General features: G+C 39.5%; 1 protein-coding gene across 3 annotated transcripts in view; it reads right to left on the minus strand.

Moving 5' to 3' along the window:
- The window catches only part of LOC108033761 (cytohesin-1), a 34076-nt gene extending 19340 nt beyond the window's left edge, over positions 1-14736 (minus strand). Inside the window, exons 1-2 of one of the 3 annotated variants that reach the window (XM_017108335.3) lie at positions 14477-14736; positions 13810-13883 (exon numbers count right to left, since the gene is read on the minus strand). In XM_017108335.3, coding sequence (XP_016963824.1) covers positions 13810-13883; positions 14477-14555 — 153 coding nt within the window. In that variant the 5' untranslated portion in view covers positions 14556-14736. Of the gene's footprint in view, positions 1-7335; positions 7875-11396; positions 11528-13809; positions 13884-14476 lie in introns of those variants that run through there. The other 2 variants (XM_050885690.1, XM_017108334.3) reach the window with 2 other exon arrangements.
- Positions 14737-15391: the final 655 nt, after the last annotated feature.

Here is a 15391-nt window from a genome sequence, read left to right on the forward strand (position 1 = left end):
GCAACGGCCATTGCAGCGTAAAGCGGACAAACTCCCAAATCGCCGACGATAAATGAACTGCATATAGAGATATTAGCGGTTCTTAAAGTGCCATAAACCGGGGTGCACAGAGTCCGCAGGGAATGGGGTTCCAGTATCCACAAGAGCGGCGTAAGTGGATTACGACACGAGCGGAAGTTAAAGTTGGCACAGTGCTCTGTTTCATCGAGGAGTGCGTCGAACAGTGGACCTCTGTTTTGAGCTCACAAACTTAAGATAAGAAAATGTATTATAATCGTAAATGTTTTTCCCAATTTGATATGTTTATCATTTATTTTCTAATGCCTATTAGAATAAATTTGATATCCTAAAGGATATACATTTTAACTTTTATTATTTTTACCATTGAAGAATGTAATAAGGAATAATATTTTCTAAAAATGCATCTGGACAAAAGCAAGAATGAAATATTTAAAAAAGGATGAAAACAGCAAGATATCAAACGTATCCAAATGATGTGTATCTACTAGATACAAATTAGAATTAATAATAAATTTCATAAAACGTTATTCATATCTTATACATTTTTTTCTCCGTGTAGCAAATGCAAAAACCCCTTTTTTATTTTCCACTTAAATCCCCTTCAGACTCTCAATGCCCATTTGATTGCCTCTACCATGACCTTTGATTGAATAGTTTCGATTTAGCAATTGTTATCGGCCAACCCTAATTGCTTTATTCAATTTTGTCAGTCCGTGCTCGGGTTCCAATAAACACTTTAGCTGTAGTGAAATAAACAAGTAAATAAAATTAAGCAAAACAAGCGTAGAAAACGACCGCAAAAAATGGCAAAAGTAGAGGTAGCGAATTCCACAACGACACTCAATGCAGTGTGTGTTTGTGCTGGTCAAACAAAAAACATGGGGAAAAACAACCACAAAAATTGCAATAAATTAATTTAATGGCAACGACAACGAGCAGCAACAGCAACACCAACAAGAACCGAAAACAAAAAACAACTGTCAACAACAAGAGAAACAGAAGCTGCTTAATTGTTTACAATGGCACAGGGACCAAGTTCCAGGCGTCTGGTTCAATTTCCACAGCCTAGGAAAAGTAAAGAGAACTGGCACTGTTCAAACTCACTCATTGATCTTCGTTCACTCGAGTTGACAAAGAGGTTGCGACAAGGACACACCCCAGATAGAGATCCCAGAGACTTAAATAAGACTTCAGAAGGTCCCAAGATTGAATGGCAAGGGGTTAGGCCGCGCCAGCCTTCGCAAACATTTTTATTGCTTTGTGTTCTTACTTTTATTTATTTTGTAGTTTCGGCAATACTCTCGCAGGCCCATTCGAAATTCGAACCCTTGCCCACAGCTTCTGGCGCCATATGCATGCGAAATATATACACAATATTTAGGCGCAACTCGGGCTCTACTCCCTCCGCAGAACTTCTACATTTTGGGCCTTTTCCCCGGCACGCGAAAGTAAGTCGAGTTGAGTGTAATAAAATGGGTTTGCTATCGGTTTTTGGTATAATTAGCATTTTCCGCCGACCGCCAGCAGCTGTTCGCATGCGGGGTCGATCGGAACTCTTGGCCCCATATGGTGGTAGCTGCCATTTGCAGTTTATTACTACCCGAAAGCGATTGCATTTAAGGTCTGTTTCGGTAGTTACGGGAGTAATTGAGCTAAGGTAGCTGGACTTTAACTCTGTTAAATATTTGCATTACCAACAATATTAACATTTAAATTCTGGGTTTGACTACTTTCGATTGCTCTACGAGCTTGATCCTAAAGTGACCTTCAATATTCAAAAAGCCATATTACACTAGCTTTAATTTGGTCTCCTTTAATGGAGTTATTTGAAAAAGGAAAGTTACTTAATAGTGTTTTTTATAAAATTACACATTAAATTATAACTCAAAATAGACTTGGTTAAAATAAAAAGCATACATATTAAGGTAGCTATCACTTGTTTAATTAATTCCTCTAGAGAAAGGTAATATTTGAGTAGGGGTAACTTCATTAAACATTTTGCCATACCCGAAACCTTAGAATATCTCCATTAAGTTTCACTCACTTTCAGAGAGTGTGAGCACTACACCCCCAATCCACAGCCAAAGTGACTCATGCAGTGCCACTATCCTTGCCATATTATTACATCGATAGTGCTTCCCTCCTTTTATTACATTATATTTTCTAAATTTTATGCCCGGCAGTTGCATTTCGTTTCCAATAGTGCAACACCCGCCCATCTCGAGTTCCACCCCGACACCCCGACGGGCGGCAAAGGCAATTAGCTCGGCTCTGACGTTTACGTTTCTGTTTCTGTTTTGAGGGGCTGCCAGGGAGTCCGGTCTTTAAGCACGCCCTGCGACGCCGCCTTGCCCTTCAAACCGGAGAACATGGTTACGTAGCGCAGGTTTTTATTGTCTGGCCAAGTCGGGGCGCACTGGGGCCTTAGATGCATACACAAAGTATCTAAATATCTGGCCGTATTGTTGGGTCATGTAGTCAGCAGGAGAAGATGGAGGGCAAACAGGACGGCGGCTAGGTTACGTGCCGTGTCCGTGGACTATTAAATTAATTATGCCCGCTTTAATGGCTTCGTTGGCTTTTCCTATTTTATAGATTTATGAAATGTGCAGAATACGAGAAGAGAGGCCCTACCGCACTTTCTGGCTTTAATTGTTTTTAACATGAAGTGTCCGAGGCCACTGTGTGTAATTTTAATAGTCCTGGGCTGAGAGCTAATCTTGAAAATACTTCCCTTATTATCGCAATTATTCGTTTGAAAAATCCTCCTCAACTTAAGAGGCCGTAAATCAGCAAAGGCGTGTCATAAACCGAGATTATGAGATGGGTTAATTAACTACTTTTAGTTCCGGGTGAAAAATAATTTTCACGATTATTAATTATCTGCCTTTTGTAAAAAGTACCTAGCCTACAATCGAATGCTCGTGTTTGTGGCGCACTTTAATTTCAGTCGCGCCACACAGAAAGTGCAACGATTGAGATCGCTTTGGCGACGCTTTAATTGATTTCGAAATGCGCAGTGTCTGTGAAGGGAAGCACGAGGTATTTTAACGCCTTTGGCCACATCTTCATGTGAATTGCTTGTTGTTTTGATGCCACTTTTAGCGGGTCAGTAGGAAATGACGATGGCCAAAGTGACCCAGGAAAGAGGCCTCCAATTTTGTAGCTCAAACCAAGAAAATCATTCAAATTACACACACGCCTTGCACGATCATATATATGATATTCTTAGATACACTTTGTCGTGACTGTTTTGGCCTCACACTCAGACATTAGTTTCGGGTAATTGCGAGCAGAAAATATTAAATTTCCTTTGGGCAAAAAGTTGCTGGCTCGTGCAAAAATTATATCAAATTTTCGGAACGCTTGCCCAAGGTTTTCTTCCATATAAACTTGACGCGTCTCGACAGACTAATTTACACGTTATTGAGAGGGGTTTCATGTTTGTAAAGGCGTTTTAAATGGGGTGGGAAGCAAAGTAAGTCTTGGAGTACTTTATTTTTAATTGGCTGTTCATTTTCGGTTTATGGTTTCCCCAAGAGATAATGAATCTCAGTATAACTACATAATATATTGTAGTTATGAAAAAAAACATTGTATTTTACAGAATAAAACATAGTACTAGATGTGACTAAAATTTATTGGCAAATAAGTCTCGTTTCTATTGAAACTAGAAATGAATGGAAGCAAACTGCAATTTTGAGTAGTCATAAAAATGTTTAATAAATTGAATGCGAACATTTCACTGTTCCGAATAAATTGAAAATAAATGAAACCAACCGAGCGAGTAGTATGAACACTTTTGAAATGCATTGAATTTTAGCAAAAGCGTTTAGTCGGCACAGGAAATTTGGTGGTTACCAGGCAATATCGCAACCCTTTTCGCACCTGCCAGCCGTTGATTGTATCCCCTCCGAGGTCCTCAACCCGAGCCTATTATAGTCGAACCACACGTGCTGCAATCGCTTTCGAACCGACTCGGCTAATGGACATTTTAGAGACGCGACCATGGGCGGAGAAAAGGGGGCCCATGGGCTGCCACTGACTGCCATGCTTTTGCATTAAATGTTAATGGCAAAATGCAATTATTTTCGCACATGCAAGGTGCCCAGCGACCCGGGACGCAGGGCATTAAGCAACATTAAACAGGGGACAAGGCACGCGTTGCGCATGTTTGTTGACAATTAATGCCCGGTTTTTCTTGCTCTCGTTGCGGTTTTGCAGCTGATGAAAACAGGGAGCGGTGTGTCTGGTCTAAAAATGGACAAATGCGGCCGGGAATGCACCCAATTTCGCATTAATTTCCGCATAACTCGGACGGGCGGCGCACGATCACAGGGAAAAGAGATAAGGCCAGGCGAAACTATGGAGCCCAGATCCACTCTTGCATCCACTGGTCAGCGGAAAATTCTTGCACGGCATTTGGGCTGACCCCTTGCGCCATAACTTAAATGAACGCATCCGCTGGGGCATGAACTGCTGCCCCTCCCCTTTTCCTTTGGCGACACAAAAACTGAAAAAAACAGAATATTCCAATCATGCATTGCCCTCCGATGCACTGAACCCTCCTTCTCCTCCTCCCCGGGCTGCTGTGGTTGCCTTTTCATCATCATAATCATCGCCGGCTTCGCCATCGCCGCTACCCAACTGGATGGATGGATTTTACTACGGGTGTAGCCGCGGTTTGTCTGGGTGGCACTTTGATGTTGTTTTAGTGGCTTCTTTCCATTTTCCCCTCCTGTCGTCGGACAGAGGTTATTATCCCCTTATTAACCGCAATTGCCGCTGCTTCTTTTCTTTTCTTTTCTTTATTTTTTTGGTTTGTCTCGCTAAACTTGTTGCAATATCTCGTATCTTTTGCTCATAGCCTGGCTGACTCCACAAAATCGACGCTCATTCGACTGTCAATTCATCATGGTTTCATCATGGAGTTTGTGGATTTTTCTTATCATCCATAGTTTTTGCAACCCACATTTTATATTAACGATTTCCAATTCGCGTTGAAATACAAATTCTTTCCCATTCTTTCCCGCTATTAGATATCAAGAATTTTATACACTTCCCGGCTTTATATGTAGTAAAAATATTAGGTTGCCCTTAAAAGGAAGATAAGATTGGCATTCACGAAGACAAAATGCCAAATGTTTTCACTTCAACTAAAATCCCCACTGTATTGCTTGGGAAAAACAAAAGCCTTAAAGTCGAAAGGATAGAAATGCCCTTTTTGGCGAATCCAATTCGAAGCCACCGTACTTTTAATCAAATAACATTTCGAGTACTCTCCAAAGCCACAGAAGCACCGAAACTTGTCATCCAATACAATTTTTTGTGCGCCAGCGAAGTGGCGCAATAAAAGAGCGAACTCAACGCATAATTCCAGTGACAAACCAAGTGGTAGTATTGATTTTTTGCTCGTATTTTGGTCGGCGAAGCTCAAAATACACTTGGGGGCCAAGGGTGTGGCGGAAGTGCAGGATGCACAGACAAAAAATGTATGGGATAAGATGAGAACTTTTTAAAGAACCTCAGTATTAATGATATTTTCTAAGACTTTCGAATACTGCCGAAGTTTTAAGCCCTTTCAACACTTTTTATAAAAAAATTTTCCTATTTTTCGATTTATGAGAATTTTTGAAGAGACAAACAATTACCACGCTGAAATCAAATTGATCCTTAGGTGATTTTTTCTCTGTACGTCTGTGCAGAGTGAGCACTGTACAGTGGCCCAAAACAACGGCGAACTGGCAGCGCGCGCCATTTGCATTCTTGGCACCATCGCCCGGCGCGAAGAAGGAAAATGTTGGCAACACTCGGGGCCTTTCAGCCTTCAGTCCGGCCCCAAGCCCCTTTCCCTAATTTCCCGACCTGTAGTTTGGTGTGTTTTTGGCATGTTTCATTGGCAGGCGCGCTTAAAATATGCTAAAAAAGAAAAATAAAAGTCGCGCAGCAGGTGGATTGTATTGGATTGGAGTGGTTCGCAGTGGAGTCGAGCTAAGTGAGTTACTACACACCCATTTTTCAATTGCTGTTGGGTTTATTGTTCGCTCGCTTGATAAAATATACCGCAACACCCACCTAGAATATTGGGGACCGGAAGAGGATTCGGAACGGGAGCAGAGGTGTCAAACTACTGCAATGGCGTGCCAACGTCACTTGTAATGTCCTTTCCCCTGCCCTCGTTTCGGGAACCCATTTGGATTTGACGCAGGAAACTCGGCTCAAATTTATTTCAGAGTAAACTTTTGAGCTGCCAACATTAGAGACCCAAAAACTGTTTAGCGGTCTGAAGGTTTCAATTGGTCGGACACGCTCTGTCCGGCTGAATGCTCATCGAGCTGTGTCTGTGCTTCGACCTTTTTCTACAGAATGATTTGTTTCCGATTTTCATCCTTTCTTTTGCACTTTGGCAAATACCCCAGCCCGCTGGGCATAAAATTTATCTACTGTTTGGTTTATTTATAGGAAAAAGTTGATTGTTTTCGCAAACCTAAACGATTATTAGTTGGGGATACCAAAAGGGGGGGGTTGAGTGAATTATAATATTTGTTTAAATTGGCAGACAACAAATGATAATCAAGTGTCTATTATGGCTATTTTAAGCTAATCCCCAATTTATATGATAGAACATTCAGGTTAAAACCCCCAATTATAATTATCGCAACAATGGATAAGCCTCTTCAAAGATAATAAGGGTTCATAAATCTCAATTTAATTTCCGAATAAAGCAAACCAATCGAAAGAATCTCTTCATCGATCAAAATCACGTGGTATCATCTCAGACAACCCACACCGAAACACACTCCAGTTAATTATCTTCGCAAAACAATTACAAGTTGGCTCATAGAAGTGTATTCCCCAACCAATTGGCAACAGCAAAAATATCGACTAGCGTGTGTCCATAAATGTTTATTACTCATATGGCAATTTAAACAAATAAAAAATCAGAGAAGAACGCGATTGTGAGGAGAAACCGGCTGGCGTCAGAGCAGCGAGCAAAACAAACAGTATATGGTTAATATATATTGATAATTTGGGCGAAGTCTGACAATAATTGATAAAGGTAAATAACATAGCCAGCCCCGCCGACACTGACGTCATGGATTGCAGCAACTTTTTATCATCAGCCCGGGGAAAATAGATATATTATTCAACGTTGACTGTAGTAACTGTCTGGCCGAGTGGAGGACACCTGAGCGTATCTATTTATATACTTTTTAATTATGAGTAACTGAAGTGACGCGCCTTGTGTTGTACTTGTAAATTGCCTGGGACAAGATATAGAGCGGGAAATGAACAATCTTAGTGCATATTTACATGGAATATTCCGATGATCCAAATGGCTGATTTCCTGCCAACTTATTGCGCTTTGTTTCCACTTCGCAGCTTCTGGCAGAACCTAATTGCCTTTTTTTCTTGCAGTTTGATTATTATATTTTCCTGTGTTTTTGCACTATCAACACACTCACATACACACAAGCCTAGTTGATAAGACGAGACCTTATCAGTTTCACACTAACGATCGTCTGCCAACTCTTTGATTCGGCCAACTTAATCTTTGCACATGGCCAGGGTAAATAAACGAACGAAATGTATTTTTAAATATTATTTATTTATTTCCTTTTGGCAGTTAAGCTCTTGGGTGTTTTCTATTCCCAAAAATAATCCAAGCTGTGCGCTAAAATTTCTACTTCATTCCACTTTTTGTATTTTTGTTTTGTCAGATTTTTTGGCACTCGAAAAGCGGGAAGAATGCGTACGAAAAAGCGAAAATAAATTCCGCTTCAGTTTCAGTTTTGAAAGGCGGCGCACTCCGACGATTCCGTATCCGTCACCTCAACATGTTGTGTGGGTTCTCCGACTCAGACTGAGCGGTAGTATAGTAGCGCCCGACGCCGAGAGACCCGAATGGAACACACAGCTGATTGCCAGAGCAACGCTCACAACAAGTGGCTCTAAGAGAGCGGAGCGGCTACGGATGCGTTCTCTTAGGTTCAAAAGTATCTCGCAGATACAAGTATCTGTCAGATACAAAACAGGGAGCCCTCCAAACTGTGAACCCATAAAAACCAAGTGTTATTGCAGTAAGAGCAGGTTTTCTCTTAGTCCGCTGTTGGCTGTTGATTTTGCTAATAAAAGGGTCGTTGCTTTTTGAATTTTCTTAGCGTGGACTTGACCAGGTCGATGAAATGGCATTTTACATATTCTAAGCTATGGTGTAGCTCTTTTACCACCTGTGAATGTGTTATTTTTAATCACATTTGATAAATATACATTTGCTTTAAAATATTTTCTCTTGTTAGAAAAAAAGTTTATCTTAAAGACCATATTCGAGTCGCCTTAGGGTTATACGCTTAAAATATTATATCTTTAGGGTACATGTGCGCCTTAAATGTTTTACTATTATACGCATTCCGCGAATCCCAATTATCAAATGCTTAAAGTGCACTTTTAAACGTCACAGCACTTACTAAACATAGCTGTAATAAATGAGTCGCTAAAGTTGGATTGGAACAATGGCATGGGAGGAAGTCATTATCATTTGGCCTGCTCCTGATTTTGCATAAACACATGAAACTGAAACACGTGAGGGCAAAGTGAAGCCATTTGCATGCAGACGCCATAAACTGCACTGCTTGTCCCTGGCCCCTTTCACCGTTCCCTGTGCCATTCCCGTTGTTTGTTTCCCGTTCGCTGACTTCGATTAGTTTTCCTGGCCATTGTTTGGGGCCACTGTACTTAGAAAAAATGTTTCACGATTATTTAACCAACAGTGTAGACAGAATATTTCAAGCGATCAAGTACATATTTTACTTGGAACTCTCGCTAGTTTTATAATAATTATGACAACACTTTATTAAAAAGAGTAAAATGTAGTCAATTTTTTTTTATCAGTGTGGGGAAGTAAAAGCCAGGCAGGGAAAGGAAGGAAGGGCATGGAGTAATGGCCAGTGCAATGGCCATCGTTGGCACCCGTTTCCCGACCCTTCCCGTTCCGTTCCGTCTCGTCCTGTTCGCCCATAACCTCAAAGCAGACATCATAAATCAAAGAACAAATTTGCACTTCAAGTGCGCTTTCAATAAGTTTGCCTCTTCGGACATTGTTGTGTTGAAAAGTTGTTGTTCTGTTGTTGTTGTCATAAATCATAATTTAAAGCTCCACTAGAGATGGTGGTTGAACCTTTCAAACAACTTAATGAGACAAAAGAAAGAACCAACAACTTTTCTATTAGCGTTTTTGAAAGGACGGTACGACAAACAATATTTAAGAGCAATTCAACAAGAGAATCTTCCGAACAGAGAGTCGTTGTCGAGACATTTGTGGATCAGATGGGATGACTAAACATTCGCGCAATCTTGCAAAGCAAACAACAATAAACAGAAGCAAATAACGAGATTCAAACTCGGATGAAATGGCGAAAGTTCAACGGAACATTCTGATTGTGTGTGTTTCTTCCGAACTTGTATATTTGAGCAAAACCAACCATTTATTAACGCTTGAGCCCCACCTGCCCGTCAAAAGAGAGCGTGATTAGCGAGAAACTGCGAATCTTATCAGCTGGTTGGGACGGAGGGATGTTTACCAGAAAATATTGCCAAAATATGCCGGCGCAACTAATCGCAATTCGTTCTCAGGGCTCGTCAACGGGTCCCCCAAGTCCAAATCCGATAGCTACAGTCAGCTGTGATTCATCCATTTCAATGTGAATACTAAATGTTTGCGGTGTGCACTTCAGATGGCTAATTGTAGAGATATGTATAAAGTATTTCCGACGAATTCCGTAGGAATGGGCGCACACAAATTGGAAAGATAATAAAAATGGAATGTCAGATAAGGCAGTATCTTTAAAATATTTATGGATAAAACCGAACTTACTCTCAGTTCAAGCAAAACAATAGTAATATTTTTTGTCTTTTTTTAAAATTGTTTACTGATCAGAAATTATAAATCGATCATTTCTTTGTAAACCTAATGTACTGCAGAAATAAGAATGTAATGATCATCAAATGGTTTCATTTCACTTCTCATGTCACAGAAACTGGACATATTGGTTATATTTTGAAGTATACTTTTGGGCAGGAACTTTTTCAGCTGATTAACAGTGATACTGTGCTGTCCATTTGGCTATTTTTCTAGCTATCTGTTATTTATAAGGCTATCCACAAAATATTTATCTCAAAAAATTAATATAATCAATAACCCACAGTTTTTTTTAACTAAAAAAATGTTTTAAAAACATGAGATTTTTTCGTAAAAGTTTTAAATAATATCTAGGGGAATGTGTTGATTTAAGTCTGAAAAACTTTGGTAGCAAGGGCTAGGAAAAAATTGAAGGCAATCCACAAAGCATGTATCTCTAGAAAAAGTAATGTTATCTTAAATCCATAATTTAAAAAAATATTTAAAAAACGAGATTGTTTCATACAAGTTTTAAATAATATCTAGGGGAATATGTTGATTTAAATCTAAAAAAAAACTTTGGTAAGAGGGGCTAGGAGAACATTTAATGCATCCGTATATCCTTTTACTGATGTTTAAAGAAATTTATATTAGTGTATATTAAACACTGTGGATAACATTCTAGGGAAATATGTTCATTTAAATCAGAACTCCTTTGGTAAGATGTGAACACCCGAAAACGTTTTATACGCCCGTCCTGTCAGCTGGCCTGTAATTTATTGCCGCTGCAAACAAAGCGAATTCGACTGCACAGCGCCCAAAAAACTTGACCCAACTTAACCCGAAAGCTGAACTCAGCTAATTGCCGAAAAATTGAAACCAAAACCAGACACCAGAAACCAGGAGCGAATAAATAGGGAGGAGATCTGGTAATTTATGCACTGCGGCAAGGGGCAAAACCATCGACCATCCAGGTAGCCAGGAAGGGAAGGGAAGCGAGGAACCGAGGTGTCAATTGCCCCTCCAGGTAGAAATAATGAAGTGGGATTCGTTGAAACCAGGCAAGCCACCCGGAAAATGCAGGCCAAATTATGCGTAATAAGCCGCAGCGGAAAATATGAGGAATCAGCGAAATTTTGTGGAAAATATAGCGGACCAGAAATATGAATACTGAGCGGTGGATTAGCTGAATTTCGCTGAGACACACACTTTTCCCTTATTATTAGTGAATTAATAGTCGCTCTTAAAATAGTTAAAGCAGTAACCAGCTATCACAGAACAGACCTAGACCCACTCAAGCCTTATCAAGTTCCTAAGTCGATTAGCTTAGCACGCGTCCTTAATCGAACACATAACCTTCCCAACTATTTTTACAACAGTTTACTTTTTCATTCATAAGTTATTTTCTGGTCTGATAACAGAAGCAATAAAGATATGGCTATCATTGAGTGAATCACGTTCCTGGTTTCACACTCACCTTAGCTTTGCTTTTGTTTACAATCTTACGATATAGGAATTTGTACATAGCACTCCGCAACAACGATAACAACTGTATATCAAACTATTAATAACAGTCTGCTGGCTTTTGATCACGTTTCTTGGGAGACACACACAAAACCAGAAATCAAGAAATATCTACTTATAACAATTTAACGATCACAGAACCCGAAAGAAACACTTGAAACGATCAACGTGTGTCGGCGGGACGGACGATCGAGGAACGTGGGTTTCTTACTCCCGCGAAACGTCATCGATGACTAAGAGAGGGTCGTGAGCCGCGGAGAGTTATGAGTTATGAAATCGGAAACTCGAAGATTCTGCGTGAGTTCGGATCTCAGGATCGTCACCCAGAGAGGGCGGGCAGGCAGGATCGATTTCTCAGGGTCCACAGATGGGATTGTGACACGATTATTGACCAATATTTAATATTACTTCTTGATTATGTTTGCTATGATCCGTAATTGTAAGCTTGAAAGGCAGACTAAAACTGAGAATACTGTTTTTCTAACAAATCATAAATAAAATATTAAAAAACAAGTGAGTAAATATAATATTAGGAGAGAGATTAGTCACAAAAAATATAAAGAGATTGCTAACACTTAAAAAAAATAAAAAACTTTAATGGTAATTTGAAAATGTTTATTATTTGGGGGTAATACTAAATTAATCTTGTGATGCCCAATTACATGTTTAAACCAGATTAAAAAGTGTTTAAATAAGAACTGACTAGCAAATGTTTAGTTAAGATACTTGACATACAACTTAATATACAATTTTAGTGGAATATCACCCTTTAGAAGATCCTATGATGATGATCACCTTTAAATACATATCCTATATACCTCTTTAATCCTATATATATCCTCAATATACAATTTTATATAAATATATCCCACTTTAGACTATCTTATAATGATGATCCTCTATTACATTCATAACCCATATATCATAATTTAGTCTTTAGGTATAACCTCCCTCATACCACTCCCCTCCTGTCTTATTTACAGCTACTTTTTTCTCAGGCTTTGAATTCGAGAGGCTCCCACGTTGTTTTTTCTTTTTTGGCAAGCAAGATATAACAACACGAAAAAAGCAAACGGCGATAAAACAAATGTCAACCGAAAAAGTTCAAAGATGCGCTGTGCAGCCAAGACACTAAACGTAAACGGTACTTTTTATTACACTGCTCATTAAGCATACTTTTGTTTGAATTTTTGAATTTCAATGAGGAAATGTCGGCGACAATGGAAAAGTAAAGAGGCGCGCCAAAAGCCATCAAAGACAATCGAACAAACTTACAACAATAAGCGCGCTCCAGGCAAATTGGTCGAAGCGAAATGTGAGCAAACTAATTAGCCCAAGAACAAGACAAAGGAGGAACAGAGTTCGAGCGGAGAAGAGCTGTCGAAGAAGAAGCAGATCGCACAGGTGTCCGGAGGTGAGCAGCCTGACATTTGCTCGGGAAAAGGTGAAGGTCTCCCGAACGACCGGGTGAATCAGCGGATATAAGGTGGGGATACGCAGAATAAAGATAATGTAAGGTATTGCAAGACATCCCTTCAAATACATAGAGTGTCAATTATAATATATTTATAGTATAACATTTAGTTTATCACTGGATTTACTTGGTTTACTTTTTTATTGCATTCAATATTTTAAACCCTAAACAGCTGCCTACCTCTAAATATATTTAGATGTTAGCTATTGGCATATACTAAACAAAGTGTGTTTAGATATAGCTTTTCTCAAGAGCTGCAGTCATTTAGGTTTACCTCTTCTACGACATATTTTAACCCAGACCAAAGGCCATTAGCCGCATAAACAGAACTCATTACATAAGCTGTAAAACCTCAGTCAGCCGTCTTTTACTTTCATAATGATTATCTCTTTTTTAGATACAGTCGAACTTACAAAACATGAACCCCCCTAACTCCGAATCAGGATTCACCTCAAACTAAAAGTAGTATTTTTTTAATTAAGTTAAGAATAGTTATATTAAATCAAAAATTTAGTTGAAATTTTAGTTTTTTATAAATTAAATATTGTTCATAAATACTTTGGTTGGTTCACGTCAACTTTATTTTACTTTTTATTCCATTGCATTAGCTAAACATCCAATTTTGTACTTTTAAAGTTTTCTAATTTTTACCCTTTTTATATTAAGTCCTGTTTACTTTCAACATTTGGAATAGCAGATGCTACTAACTCTAATTTATTAATTTTAAATTAAAAATAATTTAATGTTGTTTTGTGGTAATAAGAATGGATTTTCTTATTGATCGGCTCTGTTAAAACGTACTAATTCTGTAATTTTGTCTGGCTGCCCAGTCCAACCTACTGAGGCTCGACTGTATTTCCAGCTGCGGCTTCGCGTTCCGTTGGTCACTCACCTGTATTTCGAGTAAAAGTTCCTGCTTCTTGCGGCGCAGCTCAATCAGCAGCTTCTGCTGCTCCGGCGTTAGCTCTGCAAATTAACAATAAAACCAATAACAGTAATAATTGGGCGGCCTCTCTTTGTTTTGCTCAAGTTTATTTGGTTAATTGGAACGAGGCAGCAGCAACAACAACGAAAGCAGCATTCCAGGCACACGCATGTAAACACACCCACATTCACGCACACATACAGGCACATGCAGCGAAAGAGAGTGCTGCACTCGCTGCGTGCGCCAGAGCGAGACGGCAGCTGCTCGTGACGTAGCCAGAAGCTTGGCAATCAATAAACAATTTACGTTTGTTAGCGCTTCCTAGCCTTTCGCTGTTCGCTGGCCAACAGAAAACAGAGAGCACAATGGGTGGCTAATTGTGCAAATTGACTTATTAGCGATAATTCGGTTCTGCGGATTGAATTCGATTGAAGGCCAGAAAATGAGAACGCACACACACACAGGCACGCACAATGCACACACACACACACACACACACACACACACGCGATGTTGCTTGTTGCTTCGCTTGGATTTTGTTGTTTTTGGAAGCTGGAGACTCTCCCGTTTCCTAGTTTTCACTGCATAATATTAAACTATCTGTGCTGCATCCAGGCCCGACGGCTGTGTTTACCTGGCATCGAGAATTCACTGCGCCCCTTTGAAATGGCTCCGTAGGATCTGTTGTCGAAGTTGTCCATTGCGCTGATCATTGTGGCGCCACTGAACACGCACAGACTCACACACACACTCGCGGACACGGCGCGCACTCTAGTTGTACATTATTCGCCAGCGATTGGCTAATTTCAGGCGCTTTTCATTGAACACTTCTAGGGCGAGCGGATAATAAACAAATCAACACCAATAAATTCTATCGCCATTTTCTTTCAGCTCTCCACTAGGGATGGGCCGAATACCGATGCACGCCAATCGGTTATCGCAGGAATACCGAGCGAGGTACCGCGGAAAATACCAGTGCTAGCTGACGGAAGCTGAGTGCTGGCCAGTGCACCAGGTGGCAGCGCTCTTTATAACGACCGGTTCCCACTGGGAGCTTGCCTTATCAAGAAGATAATTTTTTAATTTGTGCTGAAAATTTGTATTAAATTAACAAAATAATTTCTAGCCACGCAAAACAATTTAATAACTTATAGTGCACTTTGGAAAACAAGTGTTAATAATTAAATAATATTTGTAGAAACAATTAGCAAGGCTACTGTTGTAATCTAGCGCTAAAGTATATAAAGTATATATCTCTGACAAAGTTCAAGGCTAGGAAGCCTTATAATTTTATAATTGACTATGTGTAAATAAATAACTTAAGTGAAATAGTGGCTGGATTTAAGAAAATGCTATCAAAATAATAACAAAGTTAATATTTATAACCATTTTTAGTCTAAGTTTTAATCATGTGGCAGCTCTGCAAACATATGTTCAAGAACCGCGAACGTGAAATACCAAAAATAATACCAAAAGTCAACAACTCAATTACTGGCAATTACCACAAAACAAAGTAATATACGAATAATCACTTGTTTTCTCAACATAT

Source organism: Drosophila biarmipes, chromosome 2L (genome assembly GCF_025231255.1).
Source record: "Drosophila biarmipes strain raj3 chromosome 2L, RU_DBia_V1.1, whole genome shotgun sequence".
Classification (NCBI taxonomy): Eukaryota; Metazoa; Arthropoda; class Insecta; order Diptera; family Drosophilidae; genus Drosophila; species Drosophila biarmipes.